General features: G+C 43.0%; 1 protein-coding gene across 1 annotated transcript in view; it reads left to right on the forward strand.

Moving 5' to 3' along the window:
• The window catches only part of dchs1b (dachsous cadherin-related 1b), a 79,253-nt gene that overhangs the window by 39,996 nt on the left and 18,007 nt on the right, over positions 1-21,250 (forward strand). The window contains exons 5-7 of the mRNA XM_029519317.1: positions 18,122-18,310; positions 19,797-20,028; positions 20,421-20,657. Of these exons, the coding sequence (XP_029375177.1) occupies positions 18,122-18,310; positions 19,797-20,028; positions 20,421-20,657 (658 nt within the window). The remainder of the gene's footprint in view (positions 1-18,121; positions 18,311-19,796; positions 20,029-20,420; positions 20,658-21,250) is intronic.

Raw genomic sequence — 21,250 nt, forward strand, 5'->3', positions numbered from 1 at the left:
CCGAGGATGTTGTAGGGTGACCACTGAAATAGTGACTCACAATGTACTCATAGTTTCTGTTTCAGAAAACTGCATTTTGCTTCCAGCTGTGGAAAAATGTCCTCATACGAAAGTAGTACAATCTTAGTGTTCTCGTCTTATTATTATTTCATTTTTCCATCATTCAAATTCTTTTTTTCATTCATTCATCTTCTACCGCTTGTCCGTTTCCGGGTTGTGGGGGGAGCTGGAGGCAATCCCAGCTCACACTGGGGTACACCCTGGACAGGTCACCAGTCCATCACAGGGCCAACACACAAAGACAGACAGAGACCAACAACCACTCACACTCAGACCTACGGACAACTTAGAGTCACCAATTAACCCAAACATGATGTGTTTGGGTGGTGGGAGGAAACCGGAGTACCCCGAGGAAACCCACACAGGCTTGGGGAGAACATGCAAGCTCGGCGCAGAAAGGGCAAATTGGGAATCAAACCCACAATCTTCATGGTGTGAGGCAACACTGCTCACCACTATGCCGTATGTTCTACCAATCAGAAGCTATGATGACAATTAGTAACTTTAAGCAAAGTAATCAACTGCGTCTGTGTGTGTGTGTGTGTATTTGAGACTCCACCCAGCCATTCTTAATTCTTTGTTGTTTCATTCTGTTGTCGTTCTGGCGAAACACTGAGGGAGGGAAACGCACAAGATACTGACAGAACCAGCTCTGTAATGAAAGGTGGGCTGTGGTAAAGTTATCAATATGCATTAGGCCGATGGCAAGGTCAGATTTAGCTTCAGAAACTGTAGTTTTACTGAAACCGACAGTGTGACTGCACTGTGTGAGCGCACTGGCCCTTTTTTTTTTTTTAATGCATGCATGGAGCCTGTGCAGCTCCGTGCCGGTCTGTGCCACACTGAGGACCGGAGATTAGCAGTGAATCAGTGAAGCAGCGGCTGAGTTTACTGCCCCCTAGCCTTCTGTCGTCAACCACACCTAGAGGAGAACAAAGGGAGCTGAGGCTGGCACTGACTGGAGTATAGAGAGAATAAGAAGGAAGGGAAAAACAGAGATTAAAAACTTGGGGGATAGGAAGGAGTTTGAAAGGAATGAAGGCTCAGCTGTGTTTCATGTTTGAAAATGGTTCTTTGGCAGTTCTTATGTCCATTAGGGCCAGATGATAACACATGCAAATTTTCCTATTAACTTTGGCATGTAGTACTTTTTTTTTTCTGAAGGAAGGTAAATCTAAGACATTTTGCAGCCTTGTTAATGTCTCATGTATTTATAAGTCCAGTGTCACCATCAGTTAACTTGAATTTAAAAATTTCCTTCGCAATGAAAAGCCCATCCTTTTAAAGCTAGTTAACACTTTTAAGACTAAAGATACTGTCGCTGTAAACAGCATATTGTGAAGAAGATATTCATAATCATGCTGAAATTTGCTGGGAAAAGAAATCTCTAAAATCCATTATTTACAGAATATGTGTGTGTCTCTGTGTTTTCTCTTTTAGAAAACCAGAGTTTGGAGTCAGGTCTGGTTTGTGGTCCATTCGAAATCCACATCACTTTCAGAGCTGTTTGCAGCTTAGAAACATATTTGAATGTTTATTTTCATAGAAGTAAACACGTGCAAGTGCTCTTGCCTGTGTTTCTGGGAAGACAATGACTCTGAAGATACAATTTGTATTACTTTCAGTGATGCATGGCTACCACCGCTGAATGAATGTACAATATACACTAAAGGAAATGTAGTACAGTAAAAATCAACCACAAATATTTCTCGGTTGTCTTCCTTGGTCAGAACCAAAAATAAGACTGCGCTGCAGAAAAAAAGCACATCCAGAAATGATGCCGACCCACCCATCCTGGAAAGTAACAGACAGCAAGCTCCGAGCAAAATGTAGAGGCATGTACCAAGATGGACTTGGACAAAACGAATAAAATTCCAAAGTATAAATCAATTGCAAACATTTTTGAATAAAAAATGAGAGAAAACGCAGGAAAAGGAAAATGCATGATTGCAGGATTCCAGAAAGAATACTGCACACATTGAGTTAAAAGCTCAAGCCAGCGGGGACATGTTGCCATTAAAACAGCGTCGAGGGGGAGACGAGACGAGATGAGATGAGATTGAGGGGACAGAGATGGAAAAGGGGAACAAGAAGAGGAGAGGTGCAAGTGGCTGGAGGGAACTGGAAGTGTAAAAAGGAAGCAGGTACTGAGGGAAATTCCCTGTCATGGCGGAGATGGGCCAACAAGGCGGACCTGGGGGAGGTTTGGATTGGCCCCCACACACAAGGCGCCATTGTGCGTCTATAGCAGGCTGCTAACTGGGTTTGACGGGCCTGTTTTGACTGGCCCCGTGGGGAGCAATGTGTTTAAGATAGAAATTTACAGGGGCATGTTGTTTCTACATCGACCAAGAAGCTGCTCTCCTTTCATGCCTCACTCAAAAGAGACGCAGCGGGGATGTTCACCATTTTGTCTCACAGAGACGACATTCAGCCACTTGGCTTTGCTACCAACTGGACTGGTTTGTCCGCACTCATTGAAAAGTGCTGCATGAAAGCGGCAAATTTGCCACTCAAAATTAAAAAAAGGTTAATTACGAATATAAAGCGTATGATATTAAAATATAGTCGGTGTATCTCTACGCACTGTTATGTATGTTTCAGTATGTAGATAGGTTAGTGCTTCTGTGTGTGTGTGTGTGTGTGTGTGTGTGTGTGGCTGGGTCGGTGGGGGTGTCAAGGCAAGCGCTGTGCAGAGTCAACACTGGCTCTGTAATGAAAGAGAAAACCAATAAGATTTTAAAGACAATGGGTCTCCCTCCTCTGAGCCAACCATACCTCCACTCTGTCGTTTTCATCCCTCCGTCTCCACTGCTGCATTTTGTCCCACTTTTCTTCTTGCCGTTGTATCAGTTGTCCCTCTGTCATCCCGTTTTCTAAGTGCTGAGCTGAGCTAAATTAGACACCCAGAGATGGGGAGCTTTGCTGGGTAAGGAACGATGTTGCTATCTAAGCCCTGGGCTGGGAGGGGGGGGGGGGGGGGCTGCTATAGGAGGTTTTGGGGGCTGAGAAAAACAGCATCATATGGATGGTCAAATAAATACATTAAAGGATAGGCAAACAGAGGAAGCGTGGGCAGAAGCCGTTTTTGGCACTAGTGTAGTAAAGTGGGGGGGGACCTGGGGGGTTGGGATGCATCTGTCATAGCAGGTGCTTCATGAAGGAAATGGCCAATGCTGTTGGTTTGGGGGTTTGGACGTAGAGGGAAAGGTGATATTTTTATGAGCAGTTAGGGCTGAACTGTTCACGGTATCTTAAATCTCGGCCTTCCCTCAGTCTCACATCCGGCCCCTGTTCTCCTCCCGTTCCTTAAACCCAAATCCACTCAAACGACGCTTTGATCTGAGTGATAATCTACGCCGCCACCCCCACCAAGTCCACCGCCCTGTCTCACCCCTCTCCCAGGCAGCCTCAGTGTGACCAGCCATGTGATAGCTGCGACCCCATCATTTCTCATTACGCCTTGAATTATGCCTTGAACTCCTCGGCTTATACTGTGCTGGAGGTCTGTTTACCCCGTGACTTCAAGCTAATCTCTCCCTCATCCCCTGTCCTCCCTTTCTTCGTGGGGAAAAATTACTCCAAAATAGGTCAGTGACATTTAAAGTCTTGAGACTTGAGAGCACACACCATGTCGATACTACACTATTGTGTCATCATCTTTGTTGGGCAAAGTATTCATTCTCAATTGGATTTCCGTCTGCCGCCTCTCTAGGTATTCCTTGATGCTCTTCTTCACACACCACATTAGTTCAGCTCTCCCTCCCATATGGTCACTTTTCCTCACACACACTCCTTATCCTAACAATTTCCACCCCCCCCTCAATACATCCTGTACCCAACACTCACCGCGCATCGCCGCCTCATCTCTCAGTACCACACCCATTAGCTTAATCTGTCTTTCGTCCCTTTAACTCCTGACTTCTGTTAACACTGTTTTTCCTTTCTTCCTACGCGGGATGGAAATGACAGGTGCATCATGATCCACACTGCGGCGTGGCAGCTGATCATGTCCGTCGAGATGTGAACTCCAACCGGAAAAGTTGGAAGTAGCATCTCCGCTGCTGCTGGAAATTTCTCCCTGTTTCTCACTCTGCCAAAGACATTGTCAAGTCTTTCCAACTTTTCTTCTTCTTTTTTTTTTTTTTTTTTTTCCTTTTCTCATTCCCTTTTGGGGGGTGACGACATCTTTTTCTATCTCCAGCGAACGTAAATTAGCTCGAACTTTCTGCATGAGAGATGAGGTAATCAGTGCTGTGCGCTTTGCTGCGGCTAATCACGTCGGAGATGCGGCGGTAATGATTCAGCACCGTGAATGAAAGCAGCAGAGATACAGATAGCAAGAAAGATGGACTGATGAAAACAGAAAAGGACCCTCAATTAATCAGTCACTGGGGTCTCATTAATTCTTACTTTGAAGCCAAAGTCTCTCTATGCTGAGATGATTCAGCTTTAAATTAATCTTCTCTCCCGCTTATCGGCTTCCTCGCCGCTGTTTAAGCAATTAGGACTTTCGGTTTCCCAACATTCAGACAAAGCAACTGTCTAAGCATTCAAAATTCTTTTCACTACCTTTGGTATGTTGTCATAGTTTTTGTTTTTTTTTACTGGTGAATATAGAGTAATCTGTGGCTCCGGGCCCTGTCTGCCTGGTTCATGTCTGCAGTGTTTGTGTTCGAGGTTACTACTGTGCTGTACAGTGGTTGTAGTGTGTCCTGTGTGTGTTGAAAGTCATTTCCCAGTGAACTGACTGATGAAGTGCGGACACGCAGCTGATTTAAGACCTCTTTCAGCACGTCTGTAGGTGTGCACTACTAACCTTCTCCCTCTTCTTTCCCCCTTTTTTTTTTTTTCGAGGTCGTTCTCTCTCCCTTTTCCCCCCTTCCCCTCATCCCTGCCTGATTCTCTCCCTGCAGGAATTGGCTGTGTCTCTGACCCCAGGGCTGCATCATGCATAGCCAACCTGTTTTTCTTGGAAATTCCAGTTGGCTGAGCTAACCGTGGAGGATGGGATGATAATGGGGAAAGGAGGGGATAAGAACATGTGTGCTTGTATACCTCTGTCCACATGAATGTGTCTTTAATAGATGCACTAAATCACTGACAACCTGGTTTATCGGGGGTATTTTGGGTTATTTTTTTCAAGAGGCGTCCGGCGTGCACTTTAATCTGATTGGGGCCCCTGCTGGTCAGCTGAGCCATCACTGTCTACAATGACGGTCTTTTGTTAGCAGAGGGACATAAGAGAGAAATGAGGGGGAAAGTATACCACCCTGAGGAACAATTAACTTTAATCCACTCCGGAGAAACCGATGAGCACAGATGAAAAGCAGTAAATGAATAGAAGAAGGAGCAGAGAAAGCAGGAAAAGCCAAGGATGATTTAAGCAGCCAAGTTACCTTTAGACAGAACAGTTTATCCCGAGAGTAACCTGGCTAAGTACGGTCAAAATTGTCAGGATCAGACTTTGGTCTTGCATGAACTCTTACTTAACAGGTGCTTTAGGAATCAGGGACGTGTTTCTCACCCTTTCCTGGTATCCCCCTCACATATGCAGAGTCAGGAAATTAATTTGACGAGGATAAGCTAGTTTTTCACACCCTAAGGCTGTAATTGCTATGTCTAATACCCCCACCTACCCCTCTTCCCTACATAAGCCTACATATGGAGGCTTCCTGAGCCTCTGTGGGTCAATTACATGTGTGTGTGTCGAATAGACAAGACTTGGCTCCAGAAGCTTCAGGAGGACAAAGCTAATCAATATTGTTCATTAAGATGTAATAGCATTGACCGCTGGCTGACCATGCAGCAGTTTGTTTGTCAGTATGCCCACGGCATGCACGAGCTAATTAGCAAGATACGTTTTTAACTATTCGTGTCATTGTTTGTGCCATCAACGCACACCACGTGTCACTGCAGGAGTTGGTGACCTTCAGGGTCGTGCACGTGACCCAATGAGTTTAACCCTCCCGACATTAAATTCGCTAACTGTGTTAGGTTTCATCTTGCCGTTGACCCCGATGCTAATGAGTATTATCGTACACAGAAGAACCTCTTTATATTTCTCTCAGCATTCCCTGATGGGTGACCCATCTCTGACTCCGGTTGTGGTTCAGGCCCGGGTCAGTCAGAGGCTAATTCATTTGTAAGAGCTGCCTGTTTCTCCTCCACAATCAACTTGTCAGTCTGACATCTAATATTAGCAGCAATTAAACTTTAGTGCTTTTTGTTGGACCCTCAGCACATGCCACATGACAGAACATGAGAAATGCATGAGGTCAAAGATGTCCTACACTTCAGCCCTGAACAGAAAACATCAAATACACACCTATAATGTACTGCAGTTTTGGTTTTACAGTACAACTGTAAGCTGGTGTAGATCTAGTCTTCCCCGAACAGATGCCGGCGTTCATGCAGAATACAAACATTTGTAGGGAGGCAACAACATTGAGGGATCATCATCATCATCATCATCAGCAGCAGGCAGGAGCAGAAAGTCAGTTTACTGTGCAGAAAAACATTTGGCTTAGACGGGTTAACAGCCGCAGCCACAGAACATCCGGCGACAACAACGCTGGTTGTGTGCTGTACGACTTCATTAGGAGACCACCCTGCTTTTAGTTGTGTGTCACTATTAGCTATCCTTCATTTTATCAAGGGAAATGTTGTGACAAGTTTTGATGGGTAGCTGTTGAACCGTTGCTGAAGTTTCTACTATCATAGTTGTCATCAACTGACTTTTTGCCTTCCTGTGCTCTTGACATCTAGAAGGTTCATTTAATGAAATATTTTGCTTTTATTGTACCTGTTTTCACGTAGGGGGCCCTTAATTTGAATAAATATCATCTTACGCAGGTAAAAATGTGTATCTGTTTGCGTATGTTTGTTGTGTGTGTGAAGGAGAGATGGTTATCGATAGAGGCTTGTGATCTCTTGGTATAAAAAACTATTCGCCAACACGCACTGCACACTCACGGGGATCTTATGGTGCAGAGTTGCTTTGCTTCTCTGCAGTCAACAACTATCACAGTAACCCAACACCAGATGTAAGCTCAAAGCTCAGGGGGTGCTCCAGCTATCTTTCACTATTATCACCTCCCTGAGGAGGAGGTCGCTAACTGCCTGACCTTTGAAGAATCAGAGAAAGAGAAAGCGACATGGACAAACTACAGACTTAGAGTAAGGATGAAATACAGAAGAGAAAGCACACACACACACACACACACACACACACAGCTGTGAGCTGATCTGCTGTTCTTCAAAAAAAAAAAAAGATTAACCCTGCTGTCACATCACAATGCAGCTTTTTGATCACAAACTTGCTCTTCCATGACCGTTTTCTTTGTGACAAAATTATACAAATGGATTCCCGATAATAAAAGCTGTCACACGTCCTCCTGCTGTACAAAGATAACAGGTGTCCCATCCAGTGTTTTCAATGACGCATTCTTGATGCATCATGGATGACCTGTTGCGCACACACACACACACACACGTGGCCATTTATCTTTTGGGGTCAAGGAAAAAGAGGCACAGCTGGATGTTTGGCTCACCTTTGACCTCAAGACTCACATTGATTTAATCACACACACACACACACACACACACACACGTGCAGAGAACCACACTTTGGTAGGATCCTCCTCGAGCAAACTAATTGTCAGATGACTCTTGGTTCATTCTGCAACCACCTCTTGAAGGCAAAAAACCCCTCCCAACAAACGTAGTTTGGTCTGTCCCCAACGAAGCCGAGCTTACTTAAAATGATAAACACACTCTGCTTTATTAGTGTGAACCTCCCACATAGCTGCGTTTTTGGTTTGCACATCGAGAAATAAAATGACACTGAAACATAAATGTTTATCTCGAGAAATTCAGGCTTCGGCGAGACTGGAAGCTTGTGTGCATTTGGAAAAAGCTTGCTGCTCCACAGAGACGGACTTGGTTTCAATCAGATTTACTTTATAAACCAGTGATTTAGTTTGAATTGGAAACATGTCAGGGCTGAGTCTTTTAACTGAAGTTTGGCTAGATTTATTGTATTCTTAGCCCCTGGGCAGAGATAATAATAGATAAATAATGTAATAAGTCTTTAAGTTAAAGGCTTCCATCTGGCAACATACGACAATGCCCTAACCACGGCGGTAACGTGGGCGTAAGATACAAGGAATCATTGTGGCAGAGACGAATGATTTTTTGGAGTTCACCTCTGTGTTTGCATGAGGTCAGCCATTTTTATCTGCCATGTTTTTAGCTTTTCGTGGAGCGTGGGGGAGAGTAGGGGAAACTGCTGTGGTTTCTCAATGAGTCATGTTTGGGTTTGCCGCTCAAACAAATCTGCACCTCATGAGAAACAAGACAGATTTGTCCACAGTCAATTGATACATCTAAAGATAAGTTGCTTTGACATTTCATCAGCCACTGAAATTCTCTAAATAGTTAACCACAAAGGGTGAGGAGTGTGGTCGAAGATCACAATATTAAAGTTCCCTAATACCAATAAATCCATCAAACCTCTGCTATAGAGCACTTTTCAAACAGGTAGGTGCTTCAAAGCTGAAGAGCCAGCAACAAAGACAAAAATGGGGCAAAAATATATTTCAAAATCTAAAATAATATAAACAAAAGAATGAACAAAACAATTTTTTCAGCAGTATCCTTTACAGCAGAATAAGAAGATGTAAATCTGTTGATGTTGAGGCAAAACGTGATTTAGCAATAGATTTTATTGTGCTGAAAACATTTGATATCACCAAACTTCAGGAAATGATCATATTGAATTCTATACCGTTCCTGATGCCTAAATGCTTTCATTAAATTTCCATTATGGCTTGAAAATGACTATTACAATTCAGCATTATTTGATTGGACTCTGGTGTTAATTCAGTTACCCGTACTGGATCACTGTTGACACAATGACTGATGAGAACGTGATGAAAGTCCCATGGGCCTCAGAGAGCACATCCAGGAAGCACGACCAAATGGGTGGAGGGCTGCAGAGGCTTAGAAGACTATTTTTGTCCTGTGGAACGAAGCGGTGAAATCAGAACGGATAAACCTGAACCTTTGTGCAGTGTGTCGGGCTGGTACGTATATGTGTGTGTCTCCACTTGTGTCGGAACTTGAATCATATTATTGAAAGGGCAGGATTTATTTATTTTTTTTTTTTTTCCCTGCTGGCTCCAGATTAGAAAAGTTTGTCTAAACATTTCAGACTACTACGGTGATGGCGGTAATACTGTTTATTCAAAGACTGTAAAACATCAGCTTTTATCAGGAAAAACTTGTCCACAGAGCATAAACACAAAGACAGCAGTGTGTTTTCCCAGAAGCACCTAGCTGATTTACTACCAGTTCAAAGTAACATTTTTTTTTTTCTTCCTTGGATTATAATTTTAAATCATGCTGATGAGAAACTTATTTCGGATATTTTAGCTCTAAGCATCTGTCTACATGATGGATTGTTTGAATCACACCTATTGATCTGCTCCTCTCTGTGCTTTTTGCTCTCACAGATGGACTAATCAATACCCATAATCAGATCTGCTCCCCGTGTCCGCCCATAGGCACACACCCACGTACTGACTAGGCATTTGTAATGTTTGTCCAAAACTAAAAATAAAGAAAAAAAAATGTTCCACTGAGTTTATTCTTGTGCTTCATTAGGAACCTTCTTCTCGCGCATTGTCTTTCCATTCAGACGTGTTTTTGAACACCAGGTACAAATTAGAAGCAATAACCATCGACAAGATGCTAACCCTCAAATTCCAAGTGCCAGTTCCCAATGACACACTTTAAGACTCTCAAACACTCGACAAAAAGAATATAAAAATCCTGTGGTTTCCCAATGGGGAAAAAAAACAACAAAAAAACCTGATTCTGCACTCTCCTCGTCTCTTTGTCATGTTTTTATTGGATAAACCACGAAAATGTCCAAACTTTATATATACGCACTCGTATGTCTGGACCCATTCCCAGAGAAGTACTGCAGCAGAAATATAGATGAATCCTCCTGAACACACACTGCTGATTTAACTAGTTAGAGAATTTCAAATTACCCAGTGCGGGGTTCCCCAAGGCGGGCTTCTCACCAGTCCTTCATCGTTTTAATTCATCCGAAAACCCAAGAGCTCCGACGGTCTCAGACAGCAGTCCCTCATCTTTGTGCTCTCTGGCTCCTTAATTACTGTTTTCTCTTCATCTCCGGAAAAAAAATTACAACTGGAAGACAATAAGCGGTGATCATCATTCACCTCACATTATAGGTCACCGTGTATGAATCAAAAATGGTGACCTGGAGGAAATGCTGTTTTCATGTCTGTGCGATGTGTTGTCCCTCTTGTGCTGGAATTTGGATATCTTTGGAAAACACAGAACAGAAAGAGTTACGCTGTTTGTTAACAATGTAAGAGCGATGAGCCTCATTAAGCTGCCAAATGGCTAAATTTGATTGCTGACCAAGGATCACTTACAGGGCGCAATGTCGATTTCCCCAATTATTTATAAAAAAAAACAAAAAAAAAAAAAACAACCGCCCCGATGCTTCTGTTGCTACTATTTCATCCAGACTGATAACCATTTAATGACCGCAACTGTGAATATGAAGCAACAATTTTTATTCCTCTCTGTGGGTGGTAAACGTTCACAATCGCCCTTCAGCTTTGACACCTGACCTCAAGCTCCTCATTAGCTTCCTGTTAGCAGACAGCCACACTAAAATTTCTGGTATTTCAAAGATATGCAGATCTGTTGCTAGCAGCTGCTGCACCAGCCACAAGGCCTCGGACACAGACAGAGACGGGGAGGGGGAGTTTAAATGGCTATAAATATTTAACACTAAGTTTAAAAAAAAAAAAAAAAAATAGGGCTGATTTCCGTGCTGATTAGGCCAGCTGTCAGTCAGGGCCCACAGGATTCATTTTAAAAAGGAGCGTGGGGGGCAGGGAGGCGCTGACACACACATACAGTAGATTGACACATGCACAATTGCTCACGTTGCAGGGCTTTGTGCAAGATAAGATCACTACCATCGAAATCCCCGTGTCCCTGATCACTCCTCAGGGTTCGGTAAGGTGATGTCATCCCTCATTGTGCTGCTTCAGCCCCCCTGTCCATCCTTCTAACCAGCCTGTTATCGCCCTCTGTTTTAACCTCCATTCACCGTCAGCTCCCTCCACTTTTCTTCTTTGCTTATTTTCAGAGGACAGAACAGATTGTTCTCTATCTGTGGAGCCATTGCTCCTGTGATGGTTTCCTTTTCCAGTTATAGTTTAACTCTGAACTCCATGCGTGTCTGGAGGGGACACGTGGTGTATGTATCTGAGAAGAGATGATTAGCCAGTTAATCAATCAGCTGAAAACTTAATTGAATATTTAACTGCCAGCATGTTTGATAATCTCCCCTGAAGATAAATAATCAATGCTTCCATCTTCTGTAACGACAGAAAGTTTTTGCTTTTGGCGCTCCGTAAAGTCGATGCCTTTAAATTTGACATATTTCATGCTTTGTCGTTGGAAACATTAGATGATCTTGGCTTAATCTCGACTCCCCTGTGAGCCAGATTTGATTGGTTACAAAAAAGAAACCAGCTTTTTTTTTTTTTTCTTTAGCCATGTTTTCTTTCAGCAGAACACCATTCAGACTTTTGCCACTTGCTGCTGGGGGACAGGCAAAACAAGTTGTCTGCAATCAGAGTATCAGATTGCCGCTGAGGTCCATCCTTTGTTTGTTGCTAAACCTTGAGTATAAGCAGGCGCAGAGAGTGACTGCATGTTGTTAAACCACCGTGGGCGAACCAAGCCTTGTATTCTTTAACATGAGATGCAGGACAAAGATAAACTTCCTAACACACACCACATGTCTGCATGTTAAGCCCCATGGGCTAAAGCGGTAACTCTATGGTATAGTTTACTGCTCAGCTTTGAGCGTTGACCATCCTGCTGTGTGTGTGTGTGTGTGTACGTTTGCACAACTATGCACATTTGGTGGGAGAATGAGAGTGTTCCAGTGGTCATCATCCTTTATTATGATCATTAATAATATTAGCATTCTTTCTACCAAATATAGAAGTCAATCTTTCTCGCTCTGTCTTTCACCTCCCTCTCCTTCTCTCCCCTTCAGCAGTTTGATGTTCCTAATCATTTCCAGCCGTGAACTCCACATGAAAGACAACAAGCACTTGCCATAATAGGGTGCTGAAAGAACGAGTGAGGGAGAGTATAGAAAAGAGGGGAGACAAAAAAAAAAAAAAAAATAGGGGTGAGGGGGGGTCAAGGAAGGAACGGAGATGGAATAAGAAGCCTTGGTCCTGTTTGTTCCCGTTTCAAGGTCTTGTGTTATCATTAGCCTTCCTTTTGTTCCTTCGCCAACACCCCCATCCCAATTCAACTTTTTTTTTCATCCCCTCTCCCACCTTTCCCTCACTTCTCTCCCTTCCTGCCATATATCTTAATTGTACCCATAGTGCCTGAAATCATTGGCAGCGTCGCAGTAGAAATTGATTTGGAGGCTTGAGAATGCCTAGTATGAGGAATGCAGCTCACTGGAGAGCGAAGGAATGTGTCGGTGGAAAAAGAGCAGGAAAGCTAAATGAGTGTTTTAGCTAACTAAAACACCCCGACACCAGTTATTACTATCAAACACTCCAAACCCAAACAAATTCCTGTTTGTTGTAAATAACTTCATCTTGGGGCGCAGTTGTCATCCAATGATCCATTCATTTTACAATCTTTTTTTTTTTTTTTCATTCTCTTTTATGGTCATGGCTGCTGCAAAAGATAATTCAGGCTTACTATTCGAGTAAATTATTCTAAAGTTGATTGGAGTGACATCCCTAAAAATAAATCAGATATTGAAAGATACATGTTCACCCGGTTTTCATAAAAGTCTCAGATTTTCCAACTTCATCTCCAACTTGAAATGAAAAATTAAGAAAAACGGGTTAAAAAAGCCTTATAAAGTAACCAAAATCATAATTTGATAGTGGAATTATGGAAGAATTACGTGATTAAGATTCAGATTAAACTTTCAAAATGATTAACAAAAGAACCGAGTTTTGCTAATCAAAAAATGTTTGCGCGTTTGCATTAATATAGGCTTGAATTTGGCTTGTTTGACCTCAGAGATGATGATTGTTGTATAAACATCTTCTCAACAAGTAGATAAGGTCTCTGGGTTTTACAGGTTTTACCGTGAAAGCCTAAAGAAATATCTCTCTGCCTCTCCTTCATGAGAAGCCATAAAAGTCCAGGGCCGCAGCTGCATCGGAGAATCTCTGCGCAATCTCCCTCTGACACTAACTGATGTTTTACAGAGACAAACTGCAGAGGAAAACTGGGCCCATCTGGAACAGCGCCCACATCTGGAGAAGATGAGAATAGAGGGGAGGGAAAAGGGAGCAGAGATGCAGCACAGAAAGAGGGATAAAACCGCGAGCATTGTAAAAATGAGGAGGAAATGGAAAAGGAATGGGGTAATAAAGTAAACAAGGAGAAAACAGAACAAGCATGGGCTAGTTTAGTGAACGCCGACTAGCTGATGTTGCTGATGTAATAACTGCTGGCCTGCTGGTATTAGACAGTTACACATACCTACTTGATCTGGACCATATCACAGACAGGAGACCACTCGCCCTGTGCAGCACTGAATATCACTGACAGATGAGTGTGGGTGATGTGTTGAGTTACAGCTAGAAGGTTGTGTGTGCGTCTGAAGACCTAAGTAGATCCTCCTGTACGGTCTATCTGAAAGCGACCGGGAGAGACAGCAGGAGCGCACAACGGCGAGAGGCTAAGTGGAAAGGTAGAAAGACAAAGACGCATAAAGAGAAAGGGCGTTTGTGAGGCAAATGAGTGATGAGGTCTGGATCTTTGCTAATGCTCCAATGAGTGATTGCTCCTCCTCTGTCCCAGCCAGGGATGAATGGCTCTCTATGGGCAAGAAACTGCAGGCCTGGGTCCTGGCTGAATCCGATACTCTGCACGCTCTTCCTGACTGTTTTTCACATAGTCCTTACCGGGCTGACGTGTACTGTGTAGGACTTGAACTATGTCTTTCCGCAGATATATGGCAGTCGGTCAATGAGCTGCACTGTCTGTAAATCATGGTACTGTATGAAAATCTTTAGAAGAATTGCTGAATTTATGTTTTGTGTACTACAAGTTCATGTGGTTGGCAGATGCTTAACTGAAGCAGTAGGCTTCAAAGTTGATTGGTGTTCTGGTGCTTTTTCAACTGATAAATGCTCAGAAAGCCAGTTTAAAAAGCAAACTGCACAGCTGCTGCCTGATACTGGATATTAATAATTATGGTCAATCGTTTGTAATGTTACACAGCCAGCATTTACATAAACAACAGTTTACTAACCGGTCATCAAATTTAATTGCTATATTTGCTAAGAGCTTTCTCCTGAGGGGGAAAGCGATGGCCAGGTGGTCTTACCATTTTCAGATAGCCACTCACAGAAGTCTTGAATCTGCCCTAAAGCTGTAACGCTGCTTAAAGGGTGCATTTTAACTTCTTGTCTTGTAAGTGCAGCAATTTGCTAAGCGACAAATGCGACCCAACCATCCGCTTTGAAAGCAGCTTTCATTAGCATGCCGTGTGTCTGACAGATCTAAGTGGCATAAAAAACTTTTTAACATGTAAATGAGTTGATGGCCCTTTCAACACAGCTGCCCGTATAGTTTGTATCCTGGTTTAGATGTGATCTCACTTTTCATAGCTATAACGGATTGGGTTGGAGAAAATGAACCAATCGTTTGGTATTCGTAATGACTCTGTTACCTTGTTCTGCTCCACACTCCATGTTTGCCAAATGTCTGCTCCGCACACTTCTAAATTCAGTGGCGTCAAGTGAGATATCAGTGCTCACACACAAATGAACCACATTGGTGGTTTTTGCAAGTTTTAGCCCATTAACTATAAATTGTATTGCTACATTTGCCACCTACCAGACAGCCATTAGTTTCAGTTCACTCCAATAATACACAGGAACCAACGAGCAAAACCGCCATTATGGTACTTTAATATAATATTGACCACAAAAGGATAAGAATTTCTTTTTATCTTCGGAAGCTCGTATCTATAAATGCTGCGTCATCCAAGAAAACTTGCAGCGGTTAATGAGGCACGTCAGCGATTTGGTGTCTTGCTTTTTAAGCGTTACAAACAAATGGGGACCAAACTTTTGACCTCTCAGCTGCAGAACAAACTCAACGCCCTACCACCGACAATACACACTCATACAAAAATCTGTGTAAACGTGGAGGAGCCATAAGGTGTTATTACCACATTCAGACAAGTACAATGCAAGCTTGAAAGAGCAAGCGAGTTTTCGACTTTTAGACAGATATTGGCTGCTGTGTGTTTGTGTAGCTATGAAGTATTTATCACAGCGGGGGTACCTCTGGAGATCTACGATGAGGGATCGGTGTGCAAAGCTGAAGTTGGCTGGCTCACTGTGGATGACAGAACAGGATCCACAGTGGGAGGTAATTCTCCCTGGCAAAAAAAATCCTCCACCAGATCTCTTGATTTAAGAAGACACATTGAGAGGAGTGTGTTTGCCGGATTACCTTGCTGGGTCCAAAGCTGTTCTACTTTTTGTTTTATGGTTGCTGAAAGTGGCAAAAAAAAAAAAAAAGGTGTGTGTGTGTGTGGGGGGGGGGGGGGATTCCAAGAAGAGCTTTTGGATCCAACCGGCTGGCCTGAGTATTGGCAGCTGAACATTGGTGCTATCCTGTCAGATGGTCTGACAGGTGGGAAATGTACTGATGACAGAGTTGATCCCTACAAGCTCCTGTCTGCAGGAGGCTTGATGTGATTTTCTCCTGCTACACATGTCAGACTGCTGTGCTTTGACAACACTGCCATGTATTTTATCCACGGAGTTTTGTCTCTGTTTTGTCACTCATGTATTTTTATTTATTTATTTATTTAATTGTTTGTCTGGAACCCCATAAATCCTGTACTTTGTTTTGAAGCCAAATCACTAGATCTTTTATTGTATAGCTTAGAATTTTTCCAAATGTACATTTTCTTACCGTGGACTCCACTTGTGTTTATGTTTTGCGTTTTTGAATTTTAGAGTGCGTGGAAAATCGATGTTTGCACTTCTTCTTGTTCCCAGTCATGTCCAGTCCAAAACCGACATTCAAAAATGTTCTCATGTATGCTGAACTCAACTCCTGGATTTCACGCACAGTGAACCTTACAAATGTTGTCGTGTCCTCTTTGCTTCCCTTTACACTGAATAACAACCTTTTCTTGGCCTTTGTTAGTGATCTACTGACTTTTGCATCGATGAAATCACCCCATGACCAGGTGGGGGGTCATGGGTGTTTAAGTTGCCTTAATTAGATTATGTGAAAAGAATGGGATCATCCTATATCTGAGTCTCTGTGCACGTGTGAAAAAGCATGTATGTGTTCATCCAGCTCTCATCACCACAGGTGGCTAATCCATTCCAGACAGCCAGAAAGATATGAGGAACTCCCAGACATGATCCCAGATCCCAGAGATAGAGTCCGTCTCAGCAGTGTGCTCTATAGAAAGTCCCAGCAATGATCTAAAACCCCCAGCTGACACTGACCAAAGACAGAGGTGCAGTTCGGCCCCCTCTACAGCCACAACTGCCAAGTCCTGGTAATGCTGCGGCTGGAAACCCAGACTGTGCTGCTCTAACGATCCCGTGTTTTAATGTCCTGTAGGACTAACAGTATGAAGGTGGTGGTATTTTTGTCTGTCCGTCTATCGCCACTAGGTAAGTGTAATGGTGAAGACATATGTTGGCGGGACGGAAAGAAGGTTGTTGTCCGGATGTCTGCTATGGTGGTCTTGTGCTGTTCGGGGTTCAGGGCCAGGCCGAGTTCAGATCTAAGATTCAGACGCACAATGACCCCTTTTTTTTTTTTTTTTAGAAGTTGATGATTTAATGGTCGTGTGACACCACCAGCGGATGTTGAAGAATCTGAACTTCACCAGATTATTGGGGCTGCTGTTAAAGAAGTAAACTTTTTGGCAATAACAATGTACATCCATATATACAGTCTCGCTCATCTCTTTCTCTAAAGCTTGCTCTTATCACACATTTCTTCATTAGGATGCAGAAGAATATCCATCTTTGTTCACCTGTAAGTTTGCACGTGGACTATATGTTTTTCTGTCGCGGTGTCTTGCGGTTTTCTTCTGGGAAAAGCCTGCACGACAGACGAGAAGGGGTGATATCACAAGGCCTCCTGGACCTTGGCTCGCCTTCAAGGCTTTAGGATCCGAGGTATTAGACTGCTACTCAAAAACAGCGCCGTAAACGCCACCAAACAATGTTATGAACGGGTGTAAAGCTTCAGTCACGGGCAGAGGAAATTTCCCTTTTGTGTTTTACAAGGAAAATTTACAACGCAATCGTACAATATATATTTGCGTGGGTGTGTTTCTCTGTGTGTGCGGCAGAAAAGTTGTTAGGTAGATTGGATGATATGGGTCTGATGCGTTTTTGTGTTTGAAGTGAGGAGAATGAGAAAAATGGAGGCGTATGGCTCTCGCAGTCTAACACAGGTCTGCATTTCATTTGAAAGTCAGTTTGTCACTTAACCCTCATCATTTATATGACTGTGCCTCTGTTGACCTTTGAACCAAACGCAACCTCTGTCAACACTCTCGTCTCCGTACCACCTCTTCCTTTGCCAGTTTTTCTAAACATACCGTGGCGGAGATCTTTTCATTTTTATATACCTCTTCTGATCTTAAAAAGTCAATTGCTCTCACAGATGCTCGTCAAATTTTTTCTTTTTTATTCTTCTCTGGAAATCATAACAACTGGTGTTATGGTGTGCGATATTTAGACAAGTGCAGATATATGGTCCTGTGAAGTGACTGCATTATGGGACATTATCGTGACAACAGAAAGGCCCTTAGCTCGTAAATAACAACCATGACAAGTGTAGGTTTTTCTGTCATGCAGCTTTTGGAACCGGCTCGGTGTGTTTATACGATCCTGATGTCTCACATGCCGTTTGATACCTTGGACCATCCACTTACCTCATGTCTCTTCTCCCTCAGGTGTCAGCCACAGATGAAGATCGCGGTTCCTTTGGTGCAATATCCTACACCCTGGGCTCGGGGTCCGGAAGTGTGTTGCCAGCACACTTCACCCTAGACAAAGAGACGGGCCAGCTCTGCACCAGTACAGCTCTAGACCGGGATGAGGGATTGGACAAGTTTGACTTGACAGTCACTGCAACAGATGGGGTAAGTACACTTTTACTCCAAACTATAGGGAATACATTTCAAATCAATCTTGGAATACAAAGAGCAGTTTGTGTTTTTTGAGGAATATGACTTTCTTTCCAAAAGTTGGCTAAAAGGAACAACAATCCTTTGTCTGTATGTTTGTATGACAACCTTGACGCTGCAGACATGAGACGAGCTTAGCAGAACTACTTTAAGCAAGGGGAAATAACAAAATCTCATAAAACCACATTGTGTTCTTTCTTTTTAGCAAAGTATACTGTGTACATAAATTGTGTTAGTCTTGTCAGTCTTCATGCTAAGCTAAGCTAACCAGCTGCTTTTAGTAGTGTTATAACAAAGTGAATAATTGCAATACCCCCAAAAATCAAACCGCAATTTATTTAACCTTTTGCATAATTTGACTATTTATTTAGAACTGAATCTGACCAAAATGTCAAACAAGACTCAAGTCAAAGGATCAGTTAATTTTTGTTGCTTCTTGGTCAAACACGTTCCCGACATTTAGTGAGTAATTGTCTCACTTGAGGCTGAGGCAGTAAAGCGAATTAAAGATATGTACGACTGCAGGAAAATAAATCTGATCAAAGGAACTTCCAGGATATTTTTGAAGAAGGCAGCATGTATCTGTCTGATGACACTGAGTCTAAAACAAAAAACAAAAAAAACAAGGACATGCTCGAGCATGGCAAAGCAAGGGCAGGATGGAAAAAAACAAAGAAGCACTGAAACAGATCGATATAGTCTGTCTTTTAAAATGATCTTTTAGTGTAGGATGATATAATTTAAGTTAAATAGCATTCCTTGTCATGTTTATATTAGGTTCATCTAACTGACACATGCACATTTACAGCATCCATTAATCACCACACTTTGCAAATTCAGCGACGCTCCATACACAGCCAGAGATCTACATGTAATGCTCATTTTCCTTATTCAGCCCAGTTCAGGTAGAGATTGAATTCAGGTCTATAATTTAACATCCGACTCCCACTATGCATCTTCCCTCACAGCCCCGGCACATTCCTTCACTCGAGCCAGCTGCTGTCTGTTCCCTTCGTCTCAACTGTCCCTGTTTTTAATGGTCTTGTAAAACTGAAGCCCACAGATGCAGTGTAATGGATGCAAACTCTTCCACTCGCTGACAAATGCATGCGGTGGCTGGCCTGCTCCATATTTCATGGCTCCTCAACAGAGAACTCATCTTTCGGTCTTCTGTTACAGCTGCTGCGTTTTTTTACGGCGTGATAGAAAGCTATTGTCATGGTTTCAGAACTGTCGTTGTCACCGAGGGATCGGAAACAAATTCAGTGTTGTCTTTAGAGCTATACTGTGTGGGAAGGGAGGAAGGATGTTAATTAAATATCAATTTTAACGATTTGGCCTCCTTTTATTTCAGCAGGAGTCGGTGAAGTACAGTCTAGCTGTTGCGACCATCATGATAACGATAATTTGAAATTTCATTTATCTGTTAATTTATTTTCAGGGTGGTCTGAGCTCAGAAGCCCGTGTGCACGTCTCAGTGGTGGATATCAATGACAACAGGCCCACCTTCTATCCCGTCCTCTACACGGTCAGTCTCAGTACGCACAGTGCTCCGGGGACCTCCGTTGTCAAGGTAACAGCCAATGACCCTGATTCTGGGGAAAACGGCAGGGTGACCTACCGCACGGTACCTGGAGGAGGCTCCACGTTCTTTACCCTCAACAAGGACACAGGTTTGTGTGTGTGTGTGTGTGTGTGTGTTGTATAGCATGTAAAAGCACGTGCCTCACAGATCTAACAGTTATGGATGCCCTCCAAAGCCAAAACGCCTTTGGTTGATATACAATCACAGAAACACAGAAAAAGGGATTAAACCATTGAAATGTGTTGGGTTTGTTTGTTTTTTTTTGTGTGTGGGGAAAAAAATTATCCACAGAATTGCACCAATTGCACTTGAGTTTAGTTTTTTAGATTATTACATTTATTTGTATCGGAGACAATTTGTAAAACAGCATCAGTCTCAAGATGAGAAATAATGTCACAACAGTTGTAGTCATTGCTCTGTTCAGCTGATGTGTTTTAAAAAAAAAAAGTAATAATCACATGCTTCTTTCTTTTTCTGTAGGTGTGATTTCTCTCTCTCGCTCGCTGCACGGCAAAGCCAACACGGTGATCTCCATGGTGATATCAGCTGAGGATGGTGGCGGTCTGACGGCGCCGGTCAATGCCAGGGTGAATGTGAGCGTGGTGGGGGGCTCAGTGGCGTCTCCAGTTTTTGAACAGGCACAGTATTTCTTCACTGTGACTGAGGACGTTCTGAGGGGGACGGCGGTGGGCGTGGTCCGTGCTACTGCCAAGACGGGTAAGGACTTGCTGTATATCTGTACCGGTTCCACCTTTACTCATTGCACACTTGATTTTCATCAGTTGACTTCACGTCGCTATCCAAGAATCGGCTTTATGTGATTTCTGTCTTGCTGACAAGTACCAGGACAGAAATACGCTAATGGACTGGAGAGTGCTTCATACCTGACCTCTAACTCCAGCAACAAGAGCATACTCTCCATTAAGAAATGCCATCCATCACAGAGCCGTTGCTTTACAGGGGATTATTTTTTACTGTGGTTAGACCTTTATATTCTCTCACCGTTAATGACGGAGAAAGGGTTCGAGATGGGGCTGTAAGTCTGAGTGGGAGTCAGAATGAAATGTTTTCATTAGTGTAGTGGACAGAAGCACACTTATCTCTGCCTGCGTAGCTTTAAGAGGTGTCAGCGAGTCCAGACACTCCCCCACTTTGAGTTCTTCATTAACACTTACATGAGATATGAGCTGAAATAAATACACACTTCTAAAGGTGGGCTGGAAATATCACATGATTTCTTCTCTTTTTTTTTTTTATGTGCGTTCATCTAGTTTTGTGATGAAACCTTTTACATTTTCTTTTACATTACC

This window comes from Echeneis naucrates, chromosome 14, assembly GCF_900963305.1.
Source record: "Echeneis naucrates chromosome 14, fEcheNa1.1, whole genome shotgun sequence".
In the NCBI taxonomy this organism is placed as follows: Eukaryota; Metazoa; Chordata; class Actinopteri; order Carangiformes; family Echeneidae; genus Echeneis; species Echeneis naucrates.